Here is a 21,587-nt window from a genome sequence, read left to right as displayed (position 1 = left end):
CCATGGCAACCAATCAGCTTATAGCTCTCATTTATATAGCATGGTATGTTAAATGACAGAGGTTAAATTTACTAAGATGGGAGTTCTATAGAAGATGGAATGTTGCTATGGTCAAACAATCAGAAGCTACTTCTTATTTATTTAGAACTTATAGAAGATAATACATAGAATCTGATTGGTTGCTATTGCAACATCCCATCTCCAATATAACTCCCATCTTAGTAATAAACCCCTTAGGAGCTGATTGGTTGCTTTTCTCCTTTTGATTCCTCTCTGAGTTTTATTCCTCACAAGGTGCAGTAACTTCCTGTGTATTAATGTGCGCTGCACATTGAGTGCTTCCTATTGATTTCCCTTCCCCCTGTAGCTGCTGACTTTCTACCTCCAGATCCACATTGTATCTTGGCTCCCATCCAAATTATAATCTTTTCCACATGTGCCTTGTTTTTCTTTGCATACTCTCCATAGATATTGAGTTTCTCTGTGACAGTCTTCCCCCTCTGTTCAACTACTCCCCCTTATCCTTCTTCCACCCACAGGCTCTCTCTCTTTTTCCTTACACTTCACGCTTTCTTATACATCACCCTCCTCTGCTACACACCGTCTCTCCACACAGGGCACGGTGCTTCTCAGAGACAGCGGAACAACTACTGGACTTTTGGATAGTGCTTATGGAGAGGAAGGTAAGTTTAAGATTTTGGTTACAATGAGGGTGCTTTCTGGGTTGCAGCTACAGAATAATGAAAGCATTGGGAGATGCATATATATCTGGAAACATTAATGCACACATATAGTATTATGCTTATTTGATTAACATTGTATGTATATATATACTGTATATATATATTATGCTAAATTGCATATAGGGGGAATGTAATAGGGTGTGAGAATCAGAAAGTGAGAGATTTTGTGAGAGTTTTGGATTCTCTCACCCTATTACACCCCCCCCCCTCCCCTAATATCAGTTATCCTTTTATGTTAAAGGGTACTGTATGCGGTACACGATTAACAAATGTGATTACCTTCATTCACATTGGCTCACGCCAGCAAACATGTTCACATAGTTTTTAGCCAGTGGTGGTAAAACTAAGAGTTGCCCAGTTTTATATCTACAGAAGAGCCATAGACCCTTTAGATGGCATTATGAAAATACAACATAAATAGGAATTTCAACAATTTTCCGCTGAAACCAACAGCTCCTGATTTCAAAGGACAACTTTTGACCCAACCAATGAATATTCTGAATTCAATGTACAGTAACGTGTGTAATGTGTGTGTCACACTAAGGACGTGACAATGTAAATTCAGGTATTACCGCTGATCACATAAATGCGTCCTTTCTAGCCGCTCTGCTTCCCGAGGTGGGAAATTAAAAGTCTACAAAAAGGACAAACTTTTCAGTGTTTCCCAGCACCTGAATGAGCCTGAGATTTCTGCCTTGCAAAAAACTAAAATTTGAAACGATATTATTTTAAAAATATTTGAAAATTCTTGAAAACTGTTTTTTTAAGATTCCATATTTTTAAATAAGATTATTTATGAATATTTATACTTATCATTTATTTTTAATAAATAAAATAATTCTAATTAATGTGTCAATAATAAAACTATTGCAAATCGACTCATTAAACAAAATGTTACAATACTAATCTTACAATTTAGATTACCTGCTGTAGACATTAATACTAGTATATTGTACAAATTTACAGCTTTTACGTTACCAGCGTCATGACATAAGTAAGTGAATCAGCACGGTAAAACCAATGGAATAGCTAAGTTTAAACAAATATTCCTTCAAATAGAACAAATTCTCCTCTTTGCTGCCAAGTAGTCACAATTTAGGCAATTTTTTTTGGTACTTGTGAGTTATCCGGGCGTCCGATTTTTTGATTGTATGCCTTAAGTTAAGGCATACAATCAGATGCGATGCGATACGATATCGCATCGCATCGCATCGCATGCGACCATCGGATGCGATGACCCGATTTTTCCATAGGAATCAATGTTAAAATGGACTGAGTCCATTTTAACATGGAATTCAATGGGAAAAAGGGGTCCTTTTCATACCCCTACTATCCAAGTGGGCATGGAGTTGGATATAAACCTGTGGCGAGCGTAGCGAGCCACCGAGCCCGAAGCGTGGCGAGCGAAGCGAGCCCCGCGAGGGGACGGTATTCCGTGTCCCCTCGCGGGGCTCGCTACGCTCGCCACGCTTCGGGCTCGGTGGCTCGCTACGCTCGCCACAGGTTTATATCCAACTCCATGCCCACTTGGATAGTAGGGGTATGAAAAGGACCCCTTTTTCCCATTGAATTCCATGTTAAAATGGACTCAGTCCATTTTAACATTGATTCCTATGGAAAAATCGGGTCATCGCATCGCATCGCATCGCATCCGATGGTCGCATGCGATGCGATGCGATGTCCCGATCCGACCCGATTTAAAAATCGGACGCCCGGATAACTCACAAGTACCTTTTTTTTTTTACAGGTTTTATTGGTACAGTAGTACAACCTCTCTATTTAATGCCTGCAAACCTGTACAATAGATACACTTTAAGCAAAAGTGTCAAATTCTCTGTGACAAGTGAGCAAAAAGTGGAATACATAATGCCCACTACTCACAGTACAAACATTTTCGTTGGCTACACAAAGTACACAAATCAAAGCCTGACTTAATTTATCTGACAGAAACTTCCACATTGAAAATATTAACATTGTGGGGGAAATTTACTAAAGGAAACTTGTAAAAAAAAATAGGTGTATTTGTATCCAGAAATACACTTACCGTATTTTTGGTATTTACTATCCCGAAAATACGGCAATTCGTATTGATGTGCTATCAATACGAATACGAATTGCCGTATTTTCGGGATAGTAAATGTCAAAAATAAGTGTATTTCTGGATACAAATACACCTATTTTTTTTTACAAATTTCCTTTAGTAAATTTCCCCCTGTATGTCTGTTATCAGCATATATTTTCACCCAGGAAAATAAGGATACAATTTATTGTGTATTGTCCCCTGTTATCAGATGCTGTATCACTAATAATATATTTAGCTAGTAAAAATGTAAAACATGAATGTTCCATATACACAGCATTCACAGCAACACTAAGTAAGGAATGGAAAATAACCTGCACAGGGCATAAATATAATTTACAGGCATATGTTGCACATTCAAAAAAACTATTTTTGTCACATGTGATTTACCTTGGCTATTTAAATGGCCACACTATTGCTAGATAGATGCTGTCCATGTATATGGCAACAAGCACTGTGGATTCGGAAGTGCACTGATTTTAACCAAAAATATTGGGTGAGGAGTTAAAAGACGTAATGAACTGGTATACTAAAACACTTAATATATAATCTTTAATATTTGCTATATAATAGTTTCATAACAAAAATTACAGAAACAATATAAAGCACCGGTGGTACTCCTATAGGAAAACAAGGGAAAAGTAAACTAGTTGGAGCACACTAAACTGGTAGTTAAAAGGTTACTTTTAATACCTTAAACTTGGACTCACATAAAAAACAGAAGTACCGGTAATAAAAAAAGTGTAATATCGGGTGCAAATCATCCAGTATAGCTCCTGTATAACATATCAGTGTAACTGTAAGCAATGTCAAGGAATGTAATATTATACCCACTGTCCCAAATACAAGGACATAAGTATATGGGTACAATATAACACACTGTTCTTTTTAAACACATTGAAACACGTGGAAGTAGAAAGAAAAATGCACAAAATGCTTCAGTTAAGGATAACAATCAGAGGTCCCATGTAGCATATCTGTGTAACAATAAGTGATATCAAGGTACATAATATTACACCCACTGTTTCAACAGAGCAGCATGAGTTGCTATAGGTAACTATAAAAGATGGTATAAGCACAAATTGAAGGAAGCGAGTATAAAGGGTAAATCTTGTTTCTGCTATTGGTTATTGTATATGGTGCCCAGTTGAGAATTTGACTTGTTAATTAGGTGTGTCATACGCCCAGATTAAAAATTTCTAAATCTCTGATCTTTCTGGATCATGATTGGTGGAAGATAGGATCCAGCAATGGTGTAACTATAGAGTGTGCATTGGATGCAACTGCTCTGGGGTAACTGCTATTTTTTGAAAATAGTGTTGTGCCGCCATCCTGTGACCCCTCCTGGAGGCAGTGGGAACAGGAGACCCGGTGGCTGCCAGCATCTGTGGGCGGGAGACCGGCCATGCTGATGAGATTGAGATCTGCCCCCCCCCACTTCTCACCTCATCCCCTCTCACACTGCCCCAACACCTTACCCCTTCTCAACCCTCATCACCTAACCCTCTCTCACCTCACCTCTCTCACTCCCCCTCTCTTCCCCTGCTACCCCGGCTTTCATATTTTTTGCTCGTACCCTTTTCTCTCTCCACACTTTTCCTCTCTCCCCCCCCCCCCTGTGACTTTGTCACCCTCCTTCTCCCTTATTGTCTCTCCTCTTTTTCTCTCTCCCCTGCTATATCTCTCTTTTCCCTTACCCCCTCTCCTCCATGCTGTCTCTAACCCTTGCTCCCCCTTTATCTCAATCCTCTCACCTGTCTCTTTATCTCTCTCTGCCACTAATCTCCTCTATCTCTCTCCTCCCCACTTCTTTCCCTGTGCTTCCCTTTTCTCTTTCCTCCCTCTACCTCTCCATGACAGTCTCTCGGTATCCCTCCTCTTTCTACCTAGCACTGTCCTTCTCTCTCTCTCTCTCTCTCTCTCTCTCTCTCTCTCTCTCTCTCTCTCTTCCTGACATCCTCTCTCTTTTTCTCTCTCTCTCTTTCCCTCTTTCCTTTTTACTCCACTCACTCTTTCTTTTGCCCCCCCCCCCCCCCCCCACCCACCTCTACCCCCCAATAGGCATTTTAGTGACAGAGGGAACTATTACATACTCATTTGGTCCAGTTAATCTGCATTTTGCAATGTACAAAAAGTATGTGCAGCCTGTGCTTTTTATACTAGGTCACATTCCATCTACGGTAGTTCAAAACACACGCTGTTGTAGCGTATCACGTGCATTTTTAACTAGATTTGATACAATCTACTACAAAATACACGGAGCAAATTGCACAGTGTGTGCGGGCGCCTTAAGTAACAATCAGAACTGTGCAACTTAGCTGTAGATGTGGCCCAACTGCTCGCACATCCTGTTATTTGGAATTTCAGAAAAAGGTTACCGTAACTACTGTTTCATACCAATTTACTGCAGGGTGACACTGAAAGGTAACACTTATTCTTTACAAAATATTTATCTGCTGGCACTATTTATACCTGTTGTTTGTTATTATAACATCAGATTATTGTGACTGGCACAAAGTGGAGAATTACGTAGTGGAAGTGACATATTACTGGTGCTGTATTTATGTTATGTATGTAATTATACTGCTACTATATTCCAATGAGGTATTCTGTCTGACACTGTATTATGTACAGGACAGCTTTCTGCCACTTGGTAATAGCAATCACTAGTTGTCTCCAATTCTGGCAGGTGAGGAAATGGCACCCGGAGGGGCTCCTGTTTGCTGCAGCATGCTGCTCTGTGATCTCCTCTGTAAGCGGATGCAACAAAGCTCTCTGTGCAAGTGACGTTAGCAAGTGTCTGCTGCAGGTAAGTGATTGGTGAAGGTTTGGATCCATATAAGCTAGACCAGTCATCCGACACACTAACAATGCATGTTTTCTGGATCTCCTTGTTGAAACCCAATGTATGTTTTCTGGATCTCCTTGTTGGAGCACAGGTGCATTCATTATTGATTGATATACTTTAACTCCTTCAGTGGTGTTTTTTTTTATAGGGAGCGCTCCCCACTGGGCGAGTTTTTTAGGGGAAGAGCTCCCTAAAAAAAAACCACCACACTGTCTCCTGGGGCCGGGCAGCGCCGCTGAGCACTATGTCAGCCACAGCACCCGGCATGTCAGAACCCGGCACCGCAGGTTGTAACACAACAGCCAAGGGGGGAGGGGGAGAGGCACGGCCAATTTCAGTGATCAGCACAGTGGCACTGCCCGGTGCTAAACAGTGGCAATCCCGAGAATTTGCCGGGCTTGCCAGACTGGGAACTGAAGCAAGGCCCGGAAAATTCTCGGGATTACCACTGAAGGGGTTAAAAGATCCACAGGCGGTGCTACTTGTGATTGTATGAGGAGACCTGGAAAATATAAATTGTTATTAGTAAAGTTACTAAAAATGGAAAGAGGTGATCAGATTTGGTCTATCATTCTCTAGTGATAGACAGAATCTGATTGGTTGCTATGGGTAACAGCACCTATTTTCATTGTTAGACACTTTAGTAAGTTTACCCCTTATATCGGGAGTACTGGATGTGAGAAGCACTGCCTCAGACCAAGGGGTACATTTACTAAAGCTTAAATAGTTCATACCTCCCAACTTTGGAGGAGGCGGAGGCGGGCGTGGGGGCGTGGCCTATACTAGTGGCTCTTCAGTTAGGCCACACCCCCATTTTAATGATATGGGGGCATGACCCAGAGGCTCTGTGAGCCTCTAGCCATGCCCCCAGCCCCCTGGCTGCGGGAATAGACGCTGTGCGCATAGCGTTTATTCCCCGCTGTTTAGCAGCCGCCCCTCCTCACCGCGGACACTGCGGGCGGGACAGCGGGACAGGCCCTGATAATCGGGACTGTCCCGCTAAAATGGGACTGTTGAGAGGTATGAATAGTTCTCACTATTTTGGGTAAATGTCCCACAAATTTGAGCGGTTCACATCTGACTCTGTGAAACCACTTTATCCAGAAACATGGCCTGGCTGGTGTTTTGCTCTGGCCTCATTAGCTGAAACATTGCAGTGTAGATGTTGGTTCCCAAACCCTGTAATAAACCATCAGTGGCAATCATGCACAAGCCAATAATGAAAGTTCATCTGAAGGAAGATAAATCATTGTAATACTAAGAAGACAGAATGAATTTGCAGTAAAAAGGGCATATAGGGCCTAATTCAAGTTTATTTGCATATACGAGTAGCGCCGCAAAACACGATTGATTGACAGGCAGAGGTGATAACAGGGAAGGACGGTGCAACTTAGCATATGCGATCCAAACTGAATCAGGCCCTTACCTTCTACAGAGAATACTCAAGCAGTATATATATGTAGCCACATCTGATGTGTTGTACTTGATCTTATAAATGTCACTTTAAGCTGTATTTAGATGTGCCTGTCTTGTGGAAAAAAACATTTCCACATTAAACATCTCCTCTCATTTGTGGCCTGTCCTCTACCAAGTTTCCTGGCACAGTTCATGACTTCTGTGTGTCACACTGACAGAGTGTTCACATGTTCTCCCTGCAGGAGCTCTGCCAATGTAACATTAAAGGAGAGGATTGTCCCTGCTGTCAGGAATGCATGCTGTGTCTGGGCAGTCTGTGGGAGCAGTGCTGCAGCTGTGTTGGTAAGTAGTACTGTATGCCAACATGACATCATAGTGGCTGGGCACAAACACACAAGAGGGAACAAAAACCTCACACACTGACTTGTGGATTAGAAATATAAACACCACAATAGTAGACACATTCCTTGAATGTACAGTTGGTGTGGATGTATTGACAATAATGCAGTCACACACCTATTTGAGAGTGTGTAGCTGTTTACTACAACTGTGATATTAAAGAGCCTTTATTAATAGTACAGTTCAAGCATAGTTTATATTTCACCAATGACATGGAATGGAATACCAGTGTCATTTTATGCCATCGTCAAAGTCTGAAAACTACTGTTACAACACAATTAAATATCCAACACATAGTAGTGCAATAATGGCACCTATAGACAATAGAGTTACCTTCACATATACATGAGCTTCTATGACCCATATACTGTGATTCTACTTCTGATTGTACCAATGTGTACAGGGCCGGTGCTAGGGTGTTTGGCGCCCTCCTGCAAACTATAAATTTGCGCCCTTCTATACTTTACATAGGGACAGCGCACACTGAAAGAAAGACGTGTGGACTCACAAGGAAGGAGCATGGCCATACAGTAGTACTCCCATTCCAAATTACACCACACAGTAGCACAATCTTATTCATATTATACAGCACCAGTGCCATATCTGGCCATTTTGGTGCCCTGTGCCAGAAAGGGAATTGTTGACTGGCCTACCAGTCAATATAGCGAGAATGTGGCTTCATGGGGAAGGGGTGTGGCTTCATGGGGAAGGGGTGTGGCCACATAAAAGTACCAAAAACATCATACTGCTCATAGCACATTATACCACACACAGTAATGCCCATTATACATTATGTAAGACATCTTGACGCCCCTAACACAATATGCAGCACACTGTAATGCCCATTACACATTATGCTACACACTAATGCCCATAACACATTATACCATACATCATGATGCCCCTTGACACACATTATGCTAAATGTAATGCCCTGAGTACTCCTTCATATACCCACAGTAGTAGCGCAGCTTATACATATTGCCCACAGTTACCGACAGTAGTAGTAGTGCTTGCTGCTTATACATAATAAGTAACTGACAGTAGTATCTGTTTATACGCAATGACCACACCAGTTGCCGACAGAAGTAGCGCTGCTCCTAAGTAATGCCCACACCAGTGGCTGACAGCAGCACTGCTTAAATACGTAATGCCAACAATATATTACACAGAATGAGCCAAAACTGTTGTACAGAGAATATTATTACCAGTTATTATATAGCACACACATATTCTGCAGCGCAGCACACACAGACATTCTAGAGTTAATTTGTTGGAAGCCAATGAACCGACCAGTATATTTCTGATTGTGGGAGGAAACCGGAGTACCCGAAGTAAACTCACAAAAACACAGGGAAAATATACAAATTCAATGGGCAGCACCACTGAGAATGATGAAGCATACACTGAAAGCCAGCATGACATAGCCAATGAGATGAGATTACAACAAAAAGACAGAACGTTAAATAAGTGGCAGAAAATTTAAACTGGAGTTTTTTTAGCTTATTAAAGTCCACTACAAGATTATCAATACAATTCTTATTATTACTGGATAAAGGGAAAACAAAAAATTAAACACACACACTGCAGCCTGGCAGTCAGTGCTTACTCACAGGTGAGTTTCTACAGGCCTGGTAGGTAGTGTAATTCGTCTGCACACTGCACTGTTGATTTTGCTGCACAACTCAAGGGGTTTGGCAGCTTCCTTCCATCCTGCCCCAGCACAGGTTGCACTTCTAATGTACGCAGTGACGTCATGATGTCACCACGCACATGTCACATAGACACACATTGACAGTCAGAGCAGAGTCTGTCTGTCAGTGTCACCTGACTTCTCCACTCCACTGAGGACATAGCCTCCTCCCACTCCCAGGCTACAGTGCACAGTGCCTGGCCTGCCCTGCTGAATGCGGCCCGCCTCCTCCTGCCCTCTGAGCGGAGCTGTCAATTGCCCCACCTCCTCGAGTCCTCAGACTCTGTAGCAGTGTTTTAAAGATGTTTTAAATATAAAAACCAGATCCTCATTATAAAATAAAAATGTGAGTCCCGGCCAATCGTTGCCATGTTGATGTTGTCATCAATCAGTCAAATAAAAATATGAGCACAACCAGTCCCGGGTCTCCACCTGCCGCCGAACCCAGTGCCCTGCTACTAGATGCGGCCTCACCTCCTCACGCCCGCTGTTCCCTGAGTCCCGTAGAACAGCGGGCGGGAGGAGGCAAAGCCACATACATTAGTAGGGCACTGGGTGCGGGGTCGGCGGCAGGCGGGGACCCGGGACTGGACGTGCTCATATTTTAATTTGATTGATTGATGACAACATTTACCTGGCGGCGATGAACAGGATCCTCGGGGAGGCAGGCAGTAGCAGATCTAGACTTTACTTTTATGGGGGCAGTTTAAGAATTCTGACCCCCTCCCCTCTACTCATAGCTACTCCTGCTTAGTTTTGCCCCTCCCATTTTGAAGATTGAATAAGAAAATAAACAATATTCAGTGCTAGATACACATTATATGCTCTCCACAGTGCCAGATACACATTATATGCCCACAGCAGTGCAAGATACACATTATATGCCCACAGCAGTGCAAGATACACATTATATGCCCACATGCGCACCAACTCCCCTTGGTGTGGACACATCACATAGAGCGTGGCCAATGAAAATGGGTGTGTGATACACATGGGGGCCAGATACAAATATGGCAATAGAGCAGTACCAGATGCACATATACCCCCAGTAGTGCAAGACAGGTGAGGTGTCAGTGGTTTTATATATATATATATATATATATATATATATATATTTATTTCCAAAATTGATGTCACTCACTGTATCCTTCAATTTATATACTTGCCCGCATGCCCTCCAGGGAAACATGTTACCTAATGCAGTATGCAAAAATGGCAGTACTTTCGGGTCTTATGTATAAATTACACCAAGCTCAACCAAAGCATCGAAGTGAACATCTGAGCTTGATGTGATTTATTCATAAGACCTGAGAGTACTGCCATTTTTTGCTTCCAGCACCCTCTGTCTCCTGCCCCGCACAAACACCAGAAAGTCGGCATAAACATTACAGGCTCAGCATAAGAATTTAGCTACCAATGGTGCCCTCACCTGCACCAGCAAGCATACATCCTTCCCCTCCTGCATAGAACATCATTAGGACAGTTGGTGCCGGCCAGGAGAACAGCACGCCCACGCTCTACAGCACAGCTTAGCTAGGAGTGGAGTGGAGCCGTCTGCGCCGATGCACAAGCACACGGCGGGCGGGACGCTGAAGGACAGCGCAGGCCAGGGCGGGCAGGAGTGAGCGTGGTGTGCCCACAGCACGTCACATCGCAAGCCAGGACAGCGCAGGAGGACAGCACAGGGCGGGTGAGAGGGAGCTCGGTCTGAGGTAACGTTCGGGAGGAGGCGGGCCGGGCCACATCTGATCCATCAGTGACAGTCGGAGCGGAGGCAGGGCCACACGGCACGGGGACGGACTTCACTGAGCTGAGCCTGAGGCTGCCACTAGTAGATCTAATGGCCAATCCGCCCCTGCCCCAGCCTCTCCTCCGAGCTGATTCCTGCTAGCAGTACTGTAGCTCCCTGTCACTCCCGTCCTCCTCCTCACGCCACTGCTTTGATCTCCGCGACGCTGCTGCCGAGAGTCCACGCTGACACTGAGCGTTCCCGGCTCCTAAGTGCCTGTCATTGATCGCGATCTGGGGGAAACAGGCGCCGCCGCCGCTTTTTTTTATGCAGCAGCACTGACCTGTGCTGCGGCACAGGCAACTTTCGCAGAGCAAGGGAGTGCGCCTTTTCAGCACGGCGCCTCCCTGCTTTGCAGGACCCGCTGAGCGGGTAGCGCCGGCCCTGAATGTGTATTACACACTAATGTTAGGTACACACTGCAGTGATCAAAGCGAAAAGGGGGTACAGCGCTAGGTTTAACTGAAAGAAGTATACACTACCACATGTACATAGGTATATAACATTTATTGTACAAAGAAATAAATGAGAGCTCTCATAAAAACATATATAATGATAAAACGGTGTGGTAAAAACAATCTAACAGAGGCTCTCTGATATGAGTATAGCTCCACAGTGTGTGCACCAGCACATATATAGTTACCAGAGGGAGACGGAGAATGTGTACGATCTCCTTGGTGATTTGGCTGCATATAGTAAGTCCCAATCCGGATATATTGCCCAGTAGGTCCAGGAGTCTAATAAAGATGGATTAGGCAGTCCTTAAGGTATATGAATACCAGGCATGATGTTGCAATGGCTGCTTGAGAATGTAGGTCCTGGAGGGGGATGAACTGGTCCGGAGGTAAAGTGCAGGATTGTAGTGCAGTCTCGGTTGGTGCAAACAGGCAATAAAGTGCAGTGGAGTATAATGGAAGCTGCTCAACGCGTTTCGACGCTAGCTTGCGTCTTCATCAGGAGCTGGGGTATAAGGTCTTGTCCAGAGACCTTATATTTATACCCTGGATTGATTGTTCCCTTATGCTGCTTTCAGACCGCATAACTGGCTTTGACCCTGTATTTGGAAACGTTTCCAAAAACGGGTCTGCCAGATAAAACCCCTTTCACACCGCAGCACTTAAACGGTATATTACCGTTTAAGTGCCGATTTTTTGACACTGGCAGACCCGTTTTTGGAAACTTTCCAAATACAGGGTCAAAGCCAGTGCAGCCTTCAGCCCTCCCCTCCGTGCAGCCCCCCCCCCCTCGCGCGTGTCGACCGAGAGCATGTCGACGCCCCCCGCGCATGTCGACGCCCCCCGCGCATGTCGACGCCCCCACCCCCCCCACCCCTCCGCGTGTCGGCGGCCCCCCCCCCGTGTCGACTTACCCCGTGCCGGTACCTCCGTTGTGGATCCCGGCACTGCAGCTCAGTATGCTCGGAAAGCACTTATGAAAAAAGTGTCTTCCAGAAAATGGCTGCCCCATAGGAAACCCTGTTTAAAAAAACTGTCTTTCGTATGGGGGCAGCCATTTTCTGAAAGACACTTTTTTCATAAGTGCTTTCCGAGCATACTGAGCTGCAGTGCCGGGAACCACAACGGAGATACCGGCACGGGGTAAGTCGACACGGGGGGGCGCCGACACGCGGGGGGGGGGGCGTCGACACGCGCGGGGGGCGTCGACACGCGCGGGGGGGCTCCAGTGCTGTGAATACTTAATGAGCGCTCATTAAGTATTCACTGTGCTGAATTTAGGACCCAGCTCATTGGCTGGGTCCTAAATACCGTTTCAGAACCGATTTTGAGCCTAAAATACCGGTTCTGAAACGGGTAGGACCCTGCATTTTTTTTTTTTTTTTTTTTTTTATAAACGTTTTATTGTAGTTTTTTTTTTGAAAATAGAGAAAACAAAACAAATAATAATAAAATACAAATACAGGTAAACTGTTACATCAGAAGAGGTCTACGGCATGCATTGTACACAGTCTCCGGTCTGCTTATCTCGCAAACTATGAATATAAATTACTAAAGCATAACTTGTCGGTAGTAGACAAAGCCACCGTACAAAGTTTTGAGACTAATACAGGTCCAGCTAGGAGGGAGAGATGGAGAAGTAACTCAGGGGTGGCCACGTATGTGGCACCCTACCGTGTAACGGTGGTTCATTTCCCGCCGTTATTTCAAATTGGACTTTTCCTCCAACATAACATAACATTGGCCATAAACCACCAACTGAACATTTAAACACATACGAACAAAGAGGGGAGGAAGGGGAAAAAGGGGGGTGGGAGGACAAGGAAGGGAAGATGACAAATAAATGAGACAATACAGCATTCACTATGAGATAAAGAAAAAGGGGGGGGGGGTTCAGAGTACGATCAATACTATGTAATCTGGCGTAGCATGATCCAAGTGGTATTTTCGAAAATCTTCTGAATGGAAGACTGTATTTCTGGGTCTAATGATTGAATAAAGAAGTCCCACTTAGCATAGAAACGAATCACACCTTTCTCAATGTCATGTAGGGATGCCTGACGTTCATAATACATGATTTTCAGTAATGAGTGTTTCAACTCCGTAAGCGACGGGGTAACCCTGTGGATCCAGTGGGTCAGGATCAGTTTTTTAGACTGGGCCAGTATCAAGCTAAGAAGTGGTATTATCCTTTTTTTATGCGGTCCAAGTGTCCAATTTTTAAAGTTAAGGAAAAGGATGGGGATGGGATCATATGTGAGTTGCAGGTTAAATAAGGTATTCAGGAAACCCAGGACTTTCCTCCAGAAAATTCTAATCTTGCCGCATTCCCAAAAATTATGGAAAAGGGTGGCCCCTATTATCTTGCATTTAGGACAGAGACCCAGATCTCCCGGAACAAAGTGACTCCTTTGCCGCTGTGATACATAGGCCCTGTTAAGGAATTTCAAGTGGGTTTCCTGAAGAGAAGCAGACTGCAAGTGTTTGAGAGTGGTGGGGAGATTTTTTAGTAATGATTGGGTCAGTGGGAGTGAGGGGATATCAGTTTTCCACTTAATTTCCAACATTTGGAGGAGCTTGTCTCTTGGGAGTATAATGAGTGACTGGTATAGATTTCTTATTCTATAGCCCAGGACGTTGTGTGGGGCTAGTAGACTAAGGATAGGATCTGTGGTTACTGGGGATGTAAAAGGTGGGGGTAAAGACTGGGCATAGTGACGGGCTTGCAGATACATAAAGAATTGGGATCGCGGGAGATGGAATTTGTCGGCCAGTTCTGTGAAAGAGAGAATCTTTCCACCTGGGTCAAAAACGTTGCAGATAGCTGCGATGCCCTTCTGACGCCACTCCAGAAATAAGTGATTATTTAGACCTGGGGCAAAGGACGGGTTGCCCCAGAACGTAGCGTGGGGGCTACTAGTTGGGTTCCTAGCAAATCTTTTATGGATGGTGATCCACATTGTGTATGTTTCTTTGAAAAGGAGGTTGTCTTTTATAACGCTTGGAAGCTTGGTGCGTGGGGTATGGAGCAAGGCTGCTGGAGCAAAAGGGTGGAAGAGGGCACGTTCCAGGTTTTCATTGGTGTATGACGACTTGTTCAGAAGCCAATCTGTGGCGTATCTGAAGTGGGCGGCTTGGGAGAAGTTTTGCGCTTGGGGTAAGGCAAATCCCCCCTCAGCTTTAGGAAGGAACAGCCTGGTAAGGGGCATTCTTGGTTTTTTCCCCATCCAAATAAATTTATTGGCCATAGTATTATAACGGGAAAGATCTGCTTTAGTGAGGGCGAGGGGGAGCATTTGCAGCAGGTAAGACAATTTAGGGAAAATTACACTTTTGATCACCGTGATTCGGCCATAGAGGGATAAAGGGAGAGTGTGCCATCTTTCTAATAGTTTTGCAATGGCCTGCAATACAGGTTTAAAATTGGAAGTGTATAGTGCATTAAGGTGCAATGGTATCATAATGCCTAAATATTTCATAGGGGCCGTGCAAATGCTAAACTGACTCAATGCTGGGAAGGAATCGGGGTATGATGGGGGCCAGGCTAGGGGTAGAATACGGGATTTCTCATAGTTAACCTTGAGTCCCGAGAAGGATCCAAAATGGTCTATGATTGCCATGGCTTCCGGGATGGATTTGGGGGGGTTCGATAGGAAAAGAAGCATGTCGTCTGCGAACAGACTTAGCTTCACCTCTCTGGCTCCAACCTTAATTCCTGTTACCGCGGAGGAGGCTCTTAGTTTAATAGCCAGGGGCTCTAGGGCCAGAGCGAAAAGGAGTGGGGAGAGAGGGCAGCCCTGTCGAGTGCCTCGCTTCAGGTTAAACGGGGGAGACAAGTAATTATTGGTCAGAATCTGGGATGTAGATTGGGAGTAGAGATTCATAATTGCGGTTATAAATGGTTCTGGGAACTGAAAGTTTTGCAGTGTGGTGATAAGATGGTCCCAGGAGACCATGTCAAAGGCCTTTTCGGCGTCTAGGGAGAGGATGGCCTGAGGTGATGGGGATTTCAATGACTGGTGGTATTGCATGACTGTGAGGAGCTTCCTAATGTTTAAGACCGAATGTCTGCCCCATATGAAGCCCGTTTGGTCCTTGTGAATGATCTCAGGGAGTAGAATTTTTAGCCTATCAGCTAGAATTTTCGTGTAGATCTTGTAATCAGTGTTTAGAAGTGATATTGGTCGGTAGGATGAGGGGAGGGTGGGGTCTCGGCCTGGTTTTAAAATAAGCTTGAGGAGTGCCGAATTAAAGTATGGGGGTTGAGGAGTGCCTTTGAGGAAAGAGTTGAAGAGGGTTGTTAATGGGGTAACCAGTTTGGGAGCTAATAATTTGTAGTACTCACTTGTCAGGCCATCAGGGCCCGGTGCCTTTCCTGGCTTAAGGAGACCAATTGCCCTAGATACCTCTTCCTCCGAAATATCTGCCAACAAACTGGTGGCACTGTCAGTCCCTAGGGTCGGGATTGAGGTGGAGGCCCAAAAGGCCGTTTTACCAGCCTGGTCTACAGGTGAGGCGGTGTATAGCTGCGAGTAGAATTTATGTAGGACCGCTGAGATGTCGCTTCCTTTATGATGAAGGGTGCCCGTATCATCCTTTAGGGCGGTGATAGTGGTAGGGGGGTGTTGGCCCTGTAGTAGATTAGTCATAAGCCGATTGGATTTACCTCCAAATCTATGGTATTTGCTTTGGGTCTGGAAGGAGATCCTAGTCTCGAGCTTAGTCAGAAGGGCATCAAATATCGCTTTGGCCTGGGTAAACGCTATTTTGTTTGCATTGGTTGGTGACGTTTTAAAAATCTGATAGGCTGCCGTTAAAGATGCCTGCGCCTCTAAATAGTGCGCAGTTTTTTCTGTACGCAAGTGGGAGGTGTAGGAGATTATTGCACCCCGCAGTACAGGTTTAGATGCCTGCCAGTACATGAGGGGGGAGGCAATGGACGTGGATTCATTATTTTGTTTGTAGTCCATCCATGTGGATTCAAGTAGGGATTTAAATTTAGTAGAGTTAGCTAGGTGGCTAGGGAATCTCCAGTTTATGTATGTGCCCCTGTCTTGGGAAGAGTGTAAGGTGAGCCAGCATGCAGCGTGATCCGATATGGTGATCGTTTCAATTTTAGTATCTTGAACCCGGGGAAAGGCCTGTGTGGATAATAACATGTAATCTATTCGAGACAGTGTTCTGTGTGCTGCAGACAGACATGTGAATTCGCGTTCTACTGGGTTGTAAGCCCTCCAGACATCCGTCAGGTGAAGACTAGACATCAGATATTGGATCCCATGGCTGGGGGGGGGACGTCTGGTTTTGGCTACTGAGTCCCTATCTAGCACATTGGAGGCCACAACATTGAAATCACCTGCCAATACAATAGTAGTATCCATATATGGTGTTAACAGGGTAACCAAGTTCCTAAAAAACAGTTTGGAAAAGGTATTAGGAGCATATACATTACACATCGTGATCCTAGTTGAGTGTACGGTGGCGTCCACGAGTACCCATCTACCTTCGGGGTCAGTAACAGTGCAGTGCACCTGAGTTGGGGTGCTCTTGTTAGTTAAAATGACAACCCCTCTAGATTTTGAGTTGTATGGGGATGCTGCCAAAAGTGACCAACCCATTGTGTTCAATTTTAAAGTTTCCTGGGGGGTTAGGTGCGTCTCCTGGAGAAACACCACATCCGCCTGTAGCTTATGAAGGTAAAGCAATGTCTTCTTACGCTTAGAAGGGACGTGGAAGCCACCTACATTCAATGTTACCACCTTCAAATTAGCCATTATCATCTAATGAGTGGGAAAAGCTGATCGAATTTCCATACAGTGCAACCGCCCAATATCCGAGCCACACAACACTGTGTATTAAAATGAATCTGATCATCTCTAGACATATTATCAAAAAGACATGGGGAGAAGACAGAAGGGAAGAACACGAGGCAAGGAGGGGGAATAGGAGCAACCAGGGGGTAGGAGGCGGAACCCACAAGTTTAACATAGTAAGAAGGGGTAGATCTTGCGTGGGCAAGGTGGGTTCCCCTCTGCACCCTAGCTCCTCAAGGAAAACAAACAATGCAAAACATACAAAGAGACTTCTGGAGTCCCAGCGGCAGAGACGGCCACTGGGTACCATGCCCCCTGGGGGGGAAGCGAAACAGATACATGAGCCACAAGGCTCGCCCCGGCCATAAAATATATAATTTTTCAGGGCCAGCTTGAGGTCGGGACCAACGTGGTCTCCAGGCCCCACAACTGGCGCCGAAACAAAACCGCTAAATATAACATACTTATCAATATACGTTAAGAAAGACAAACAGTATAAAGCTGGTGGAAATCAGATGCAAAAATAAATTCGCACAAAAAAGAAAACCTGGAACTTTTGCAATAAACCTTAAGTAAGTTCTGTGATCGGGGAAGCTGCCGTCCACATGGATAAGTCTCGTAGAGCCAAAGAGTCCAGTGACTCACGGGGAGGGGGGGGGGGGACGAATCCAGGTTAGGGCCAGTAAGTAACGATCCCACGTCCAGCGTGGGAGTGACTAAGATGTGTGTCCCCTGATGAATGAGATGGGGGTGGACAATAAGGCAGTTGTAGATTGGACGTCAGGTAGTGGGTTTCAGATGAAGTCACTGGCCACAATCAGTTTTGGTGTCGTCAGGGCCCACCGGTGAAAAGGAGGCTTGGGCTTGCTCCAATAGGTAGGCCTCTGCGTCTTGTACTGTACTGAACTCCTTAAAAGAATTTCCTGAAAACAGACGCAGCTTAGCGGGATATAGTAGCGCAAATTTCACTCGGTCTTTTACCAGTCTGGTACATAACGGGGAGAACTCCTTTCTCGCTCTCGTGACTTCTGCGGAGAAGTCCTGGAAAATCAGAAGTTTATTCCCATTCCACTGAAGGGATCGGTTTTGCCTAAATGCCATCCATAGGGCTTCTTTGTGTTGGAAGTTGAGGCATTTAAAGATCACCGGGCGGGGTCTGTTGGTGCGGTCATCGCGAGGTGGGCCTAGCCTATGCGCCCTCTCAATGATTATGCCCGTGCAGGCCTCTGTAACACTCAGTAGATCAGGGAGGGTGGATGAGAGAAAGGCATATAGGTCAGGGCCCTTTAAGGTTTCAGGGAGTCCTATAATACGGAGGTTATTCCTTCTGGAACGATTTTCCAGATCGTCCAGTTTATTCTGCATGGAATAGGAGGATTTCTGCAGATATTCCGTGGTGGTTTTTAAAGCTGAGATGTCCTGGAAAGCTTCTCCCAGGTGAGTCTCATTTGCAGTAACCCTTTTGGAGACCTGCTTAAGTTGTGACTTAATGTCCTGTACAGATTGCTGCAGCTTAGCAGCGTGTGCATCCAGAATGGGGTTTATAGTGTCCTGTTTGGCTCTGACCACATCTGCATAAGATAATGCTGAACCCAGGGGTGGTGTTGGGGAGGGAGCAAACATATCTATCTGGGTGGAGGGTATAAAGGGGGCCTCTCCAGCACTTACTTGGGGCTGGGCAAACATTTCCTCTGCCTCAGCCTGTGCTCTCTGTGCCTGCTGCCTTGTGAGCTGTGTGTCGGCGGCCATCTTGGATGTGGCGCCCTGTGCTGTAGCTGGCTGGCGCTGCTGCTGTGGCTTCCCCTGGGGCAGGGATTTTGATATTGGTAGGCTTGGGGTGCTGGTGGGACCTTGTAGGGGCTGGGCAGACATCTCACCCTTCTCAGTCTGCGCTGTTTGTGGCTGCTGCCTCGAGTGTTGTGTGGCGGTGGCCATCTTGGATGTGGCGTCCAGCGTAGCAGCAGTCTGGCAGTGCTGCTGTAGTCTCCCCTGGGCAAATAATTTCTGCATCGGCAGGGTTGGGGTGCCGGCAGGGGCTTCCTGCAGGTTTCTGGTGCGTTTTGAGGGGTCCTGTGCGGCGTAGTGTGGCTGGCTGGCCGGGGCGGTCAGGGAGCTCAGCACTCTGCTGCTGGTCCCATGGAAGCAGGAACCGGAAGTCAGGACCCTGCATTTTAACCGGTTAGAAAAAAACGTTTTTTTCTAACCGGTTAAGTGGTCCTGCACCTTTCAGACCGCACACATTACCGTTTTAAAACGGTAAAAAAACGGCAATATACCGTTTTTAAAGTGCGGTCTGAAAGGGGCATTAGTTGCAGGTGTGGGAACTTGGACAGGTATTATGTTAAATATGGTTAAAAACATACATTAAATACAATCAAAAAGAACAATGTGGTAGGTATGCACAGGAGGGATGTGCAAAACATTAATATTATACAAACCAACAGTGAAAACAACTGATTTTAGAACACAGTATGGTGGTCAGGTGATCACATCACATGATCGGGATTAGTCACCTGATCCCGGATGTGATCTCAATGATCCAACTCAAATGAATCAGTTAATACCAATTGAATAACATTCTGTATATAGGTAGATAGCGTTATATATAGCGGAGTAGTCAGATCTCTGTAGAGACGAGTTGTCATTATACATGAATCGGTATAAGTTTAGCATCCGCGCTCCATGATTAATGGAGGTGTCTGCCTCACGCACTTCCGGTTGGCAGAAGTGCGTGTGGTAGGTGGAAGTGGCCGTTCTATGGGCTCTGATGGGAGTCAGGCGTCTCCGTGAGTATTGGAGGCGTCTGACTTCCATATTTCCGGCTGGGATGGGGACTATCAAACAGCACAACACTTTGTCACTTCACTCAATTGTAATCAATTCAACTTATCTTTCACTTCACATTTTGACCCCACCCACATTGAATTTTTGGATATTTCCCTGGACATAGTCAACTCCACCATTACCACTTCAAATTATACCAAAACTGTAGATACACATTCGTATCTGCATTACAAAAGTTCACACCACAAACCTTGGAAAGTTAATATCCCCAAGGGACAATTAATGCGGATTCGTCGCAATTGTTCTTCAATAGACTTGTTTAATGAACAAGCTATTGATATTATCACTTCATTTAAAGAGAGAGGATACCCAGACCCCCTCCTACAAGAAGCCCTTGACGAGGTCCGCAAAATGAGAAGAGAGGACCTTTTGGTCCCCAGAACTAAGAAACAACAAGATAAACCGCATGAAATGGCATTCATCTGTAAATACAATACAGCGCATTTTCAAATCAGACAAATAATCAATAAAAATTATGGTATACTTAAACATGATAGGATCTTAAAAGACCTTTTGCCCAATAAACCTACCATCATATACAAAAGAAACAAGACCTTAAAGACTATTTTGGCCCCTAGCCACTTAAGAACATCTAGTGAAGAACAACAACAAAAAACAGAGAATCCGAACATAGATTCATGGCTGATTTCCAGACCTGCGGGGTTCTATAAATGTGGCAAGAGTCGCTGCACCACATGTGACTTTGCCGCCAATAGAACTCTACAGATACCAACCGAGGATGAACCCATCCTAATAAGGAATTTTATTGGTACTCTTTACTTAGAAGGGCGCCCACGATTTTGATCGTGGGCATCGTTAGTAAAAAATCTCGGGCATCTCGGGCATTGAATGCACTAAAAAATCGGGTGCGATCAACCGACGAGATGCCCGAGATTTCCCATAGGGAACAATGTTAAATGTCTCAATTGACCCAATTTTCCTGTTCAATGCCTCAATTGACCCGATTTTTCCATAGGAAACAATGTTAAATGGGCCACAGAGGCCAAATAGGCACCCTGAAGTGTATAATGGCCACCCGAATTGTTAACGCCACCCAACGATCAACGTCAACCCGATGCGTGGCGAGCGCAGCGAGCCCGCGAGGGGCGGCGGTACGCGTCCTACGACCTTTTCATACCCCCACTATCCACATCGGCGTGGAGTTGAGAATAGAAAGTGTGGCGAGCGCAGCGAGCCACCGAGCCCGAAGCGTGGCGAGCGCAGCGAGCCCCGCGAGGGTACGCGGACAGCTGTGAAGCCCGCGAGGGGACGCGGATACCTGTGAAGGTATCCGCGTCCCCTCGCGGGGCTCGCTGCGCTCGCCACGCTTTGGGCTCGGTGGCTCGCTGCGCTCGCCACACTTTCTATTCTCAACTCCACGCCGACGTGGATACTGGGGGTATGAAAAGGTCGTAGGACGCGTACCGCCGCCCCTCGCGGGCTCACTGCGCTCGCCACGCTTCGGGTTGACGTTGATCGTGGGGTGGCGTTAACAATTCGGGTGGCC

General features: G+C 45.5%; 1 protein-coding gene across 1 annotated transcript in view; it reads left to right on the top strand.

Moving 5' to 3' along the window:
- Positions 1–310: 310 nt before the first annotated feature.
- Positions 311–21,587, top strand: part of LOC146080750 (twisted gastrulation protein homolog 1-A-like) — a 35,994-nt gene continuing 14,717 nt past the window's right edge. The window contains exons 1-3 of the mRNA XM_083188379.1: positions 311–683; positions 5,513–5,632; positions 7,330–7,429. Coding sequence (XP_083044505.1) covers positions 435–683; positions 5,513–5,632; positions 7,330–7,429 — 469 coding nt within the window. The 5' untranslated portion in view covers positions 311–434. The remainder of the gene's footprint in view (positions 684–5,512; positions 5,633–7,329; positions 7,430–21,587) is intronic.

Source organism: Crinia signifera, chromosome 1, assembly GCF_055691185.1.
Source record: "Crinia signifera chromosome 1, ASM5569118v1, whole genome shotgun sequence".
NCBI classification, from domain to species: Eukaryota; Metazoa; Chordata; class Amphibia; order Anura; family Myobatrachidae; genus Crinia; species Crinia signifera.
The sequence above is the reverse complement of the archived record's forward strand: the minus strand, read 5'-3'. Positions and strand labels throughout refer to the sequence as shown.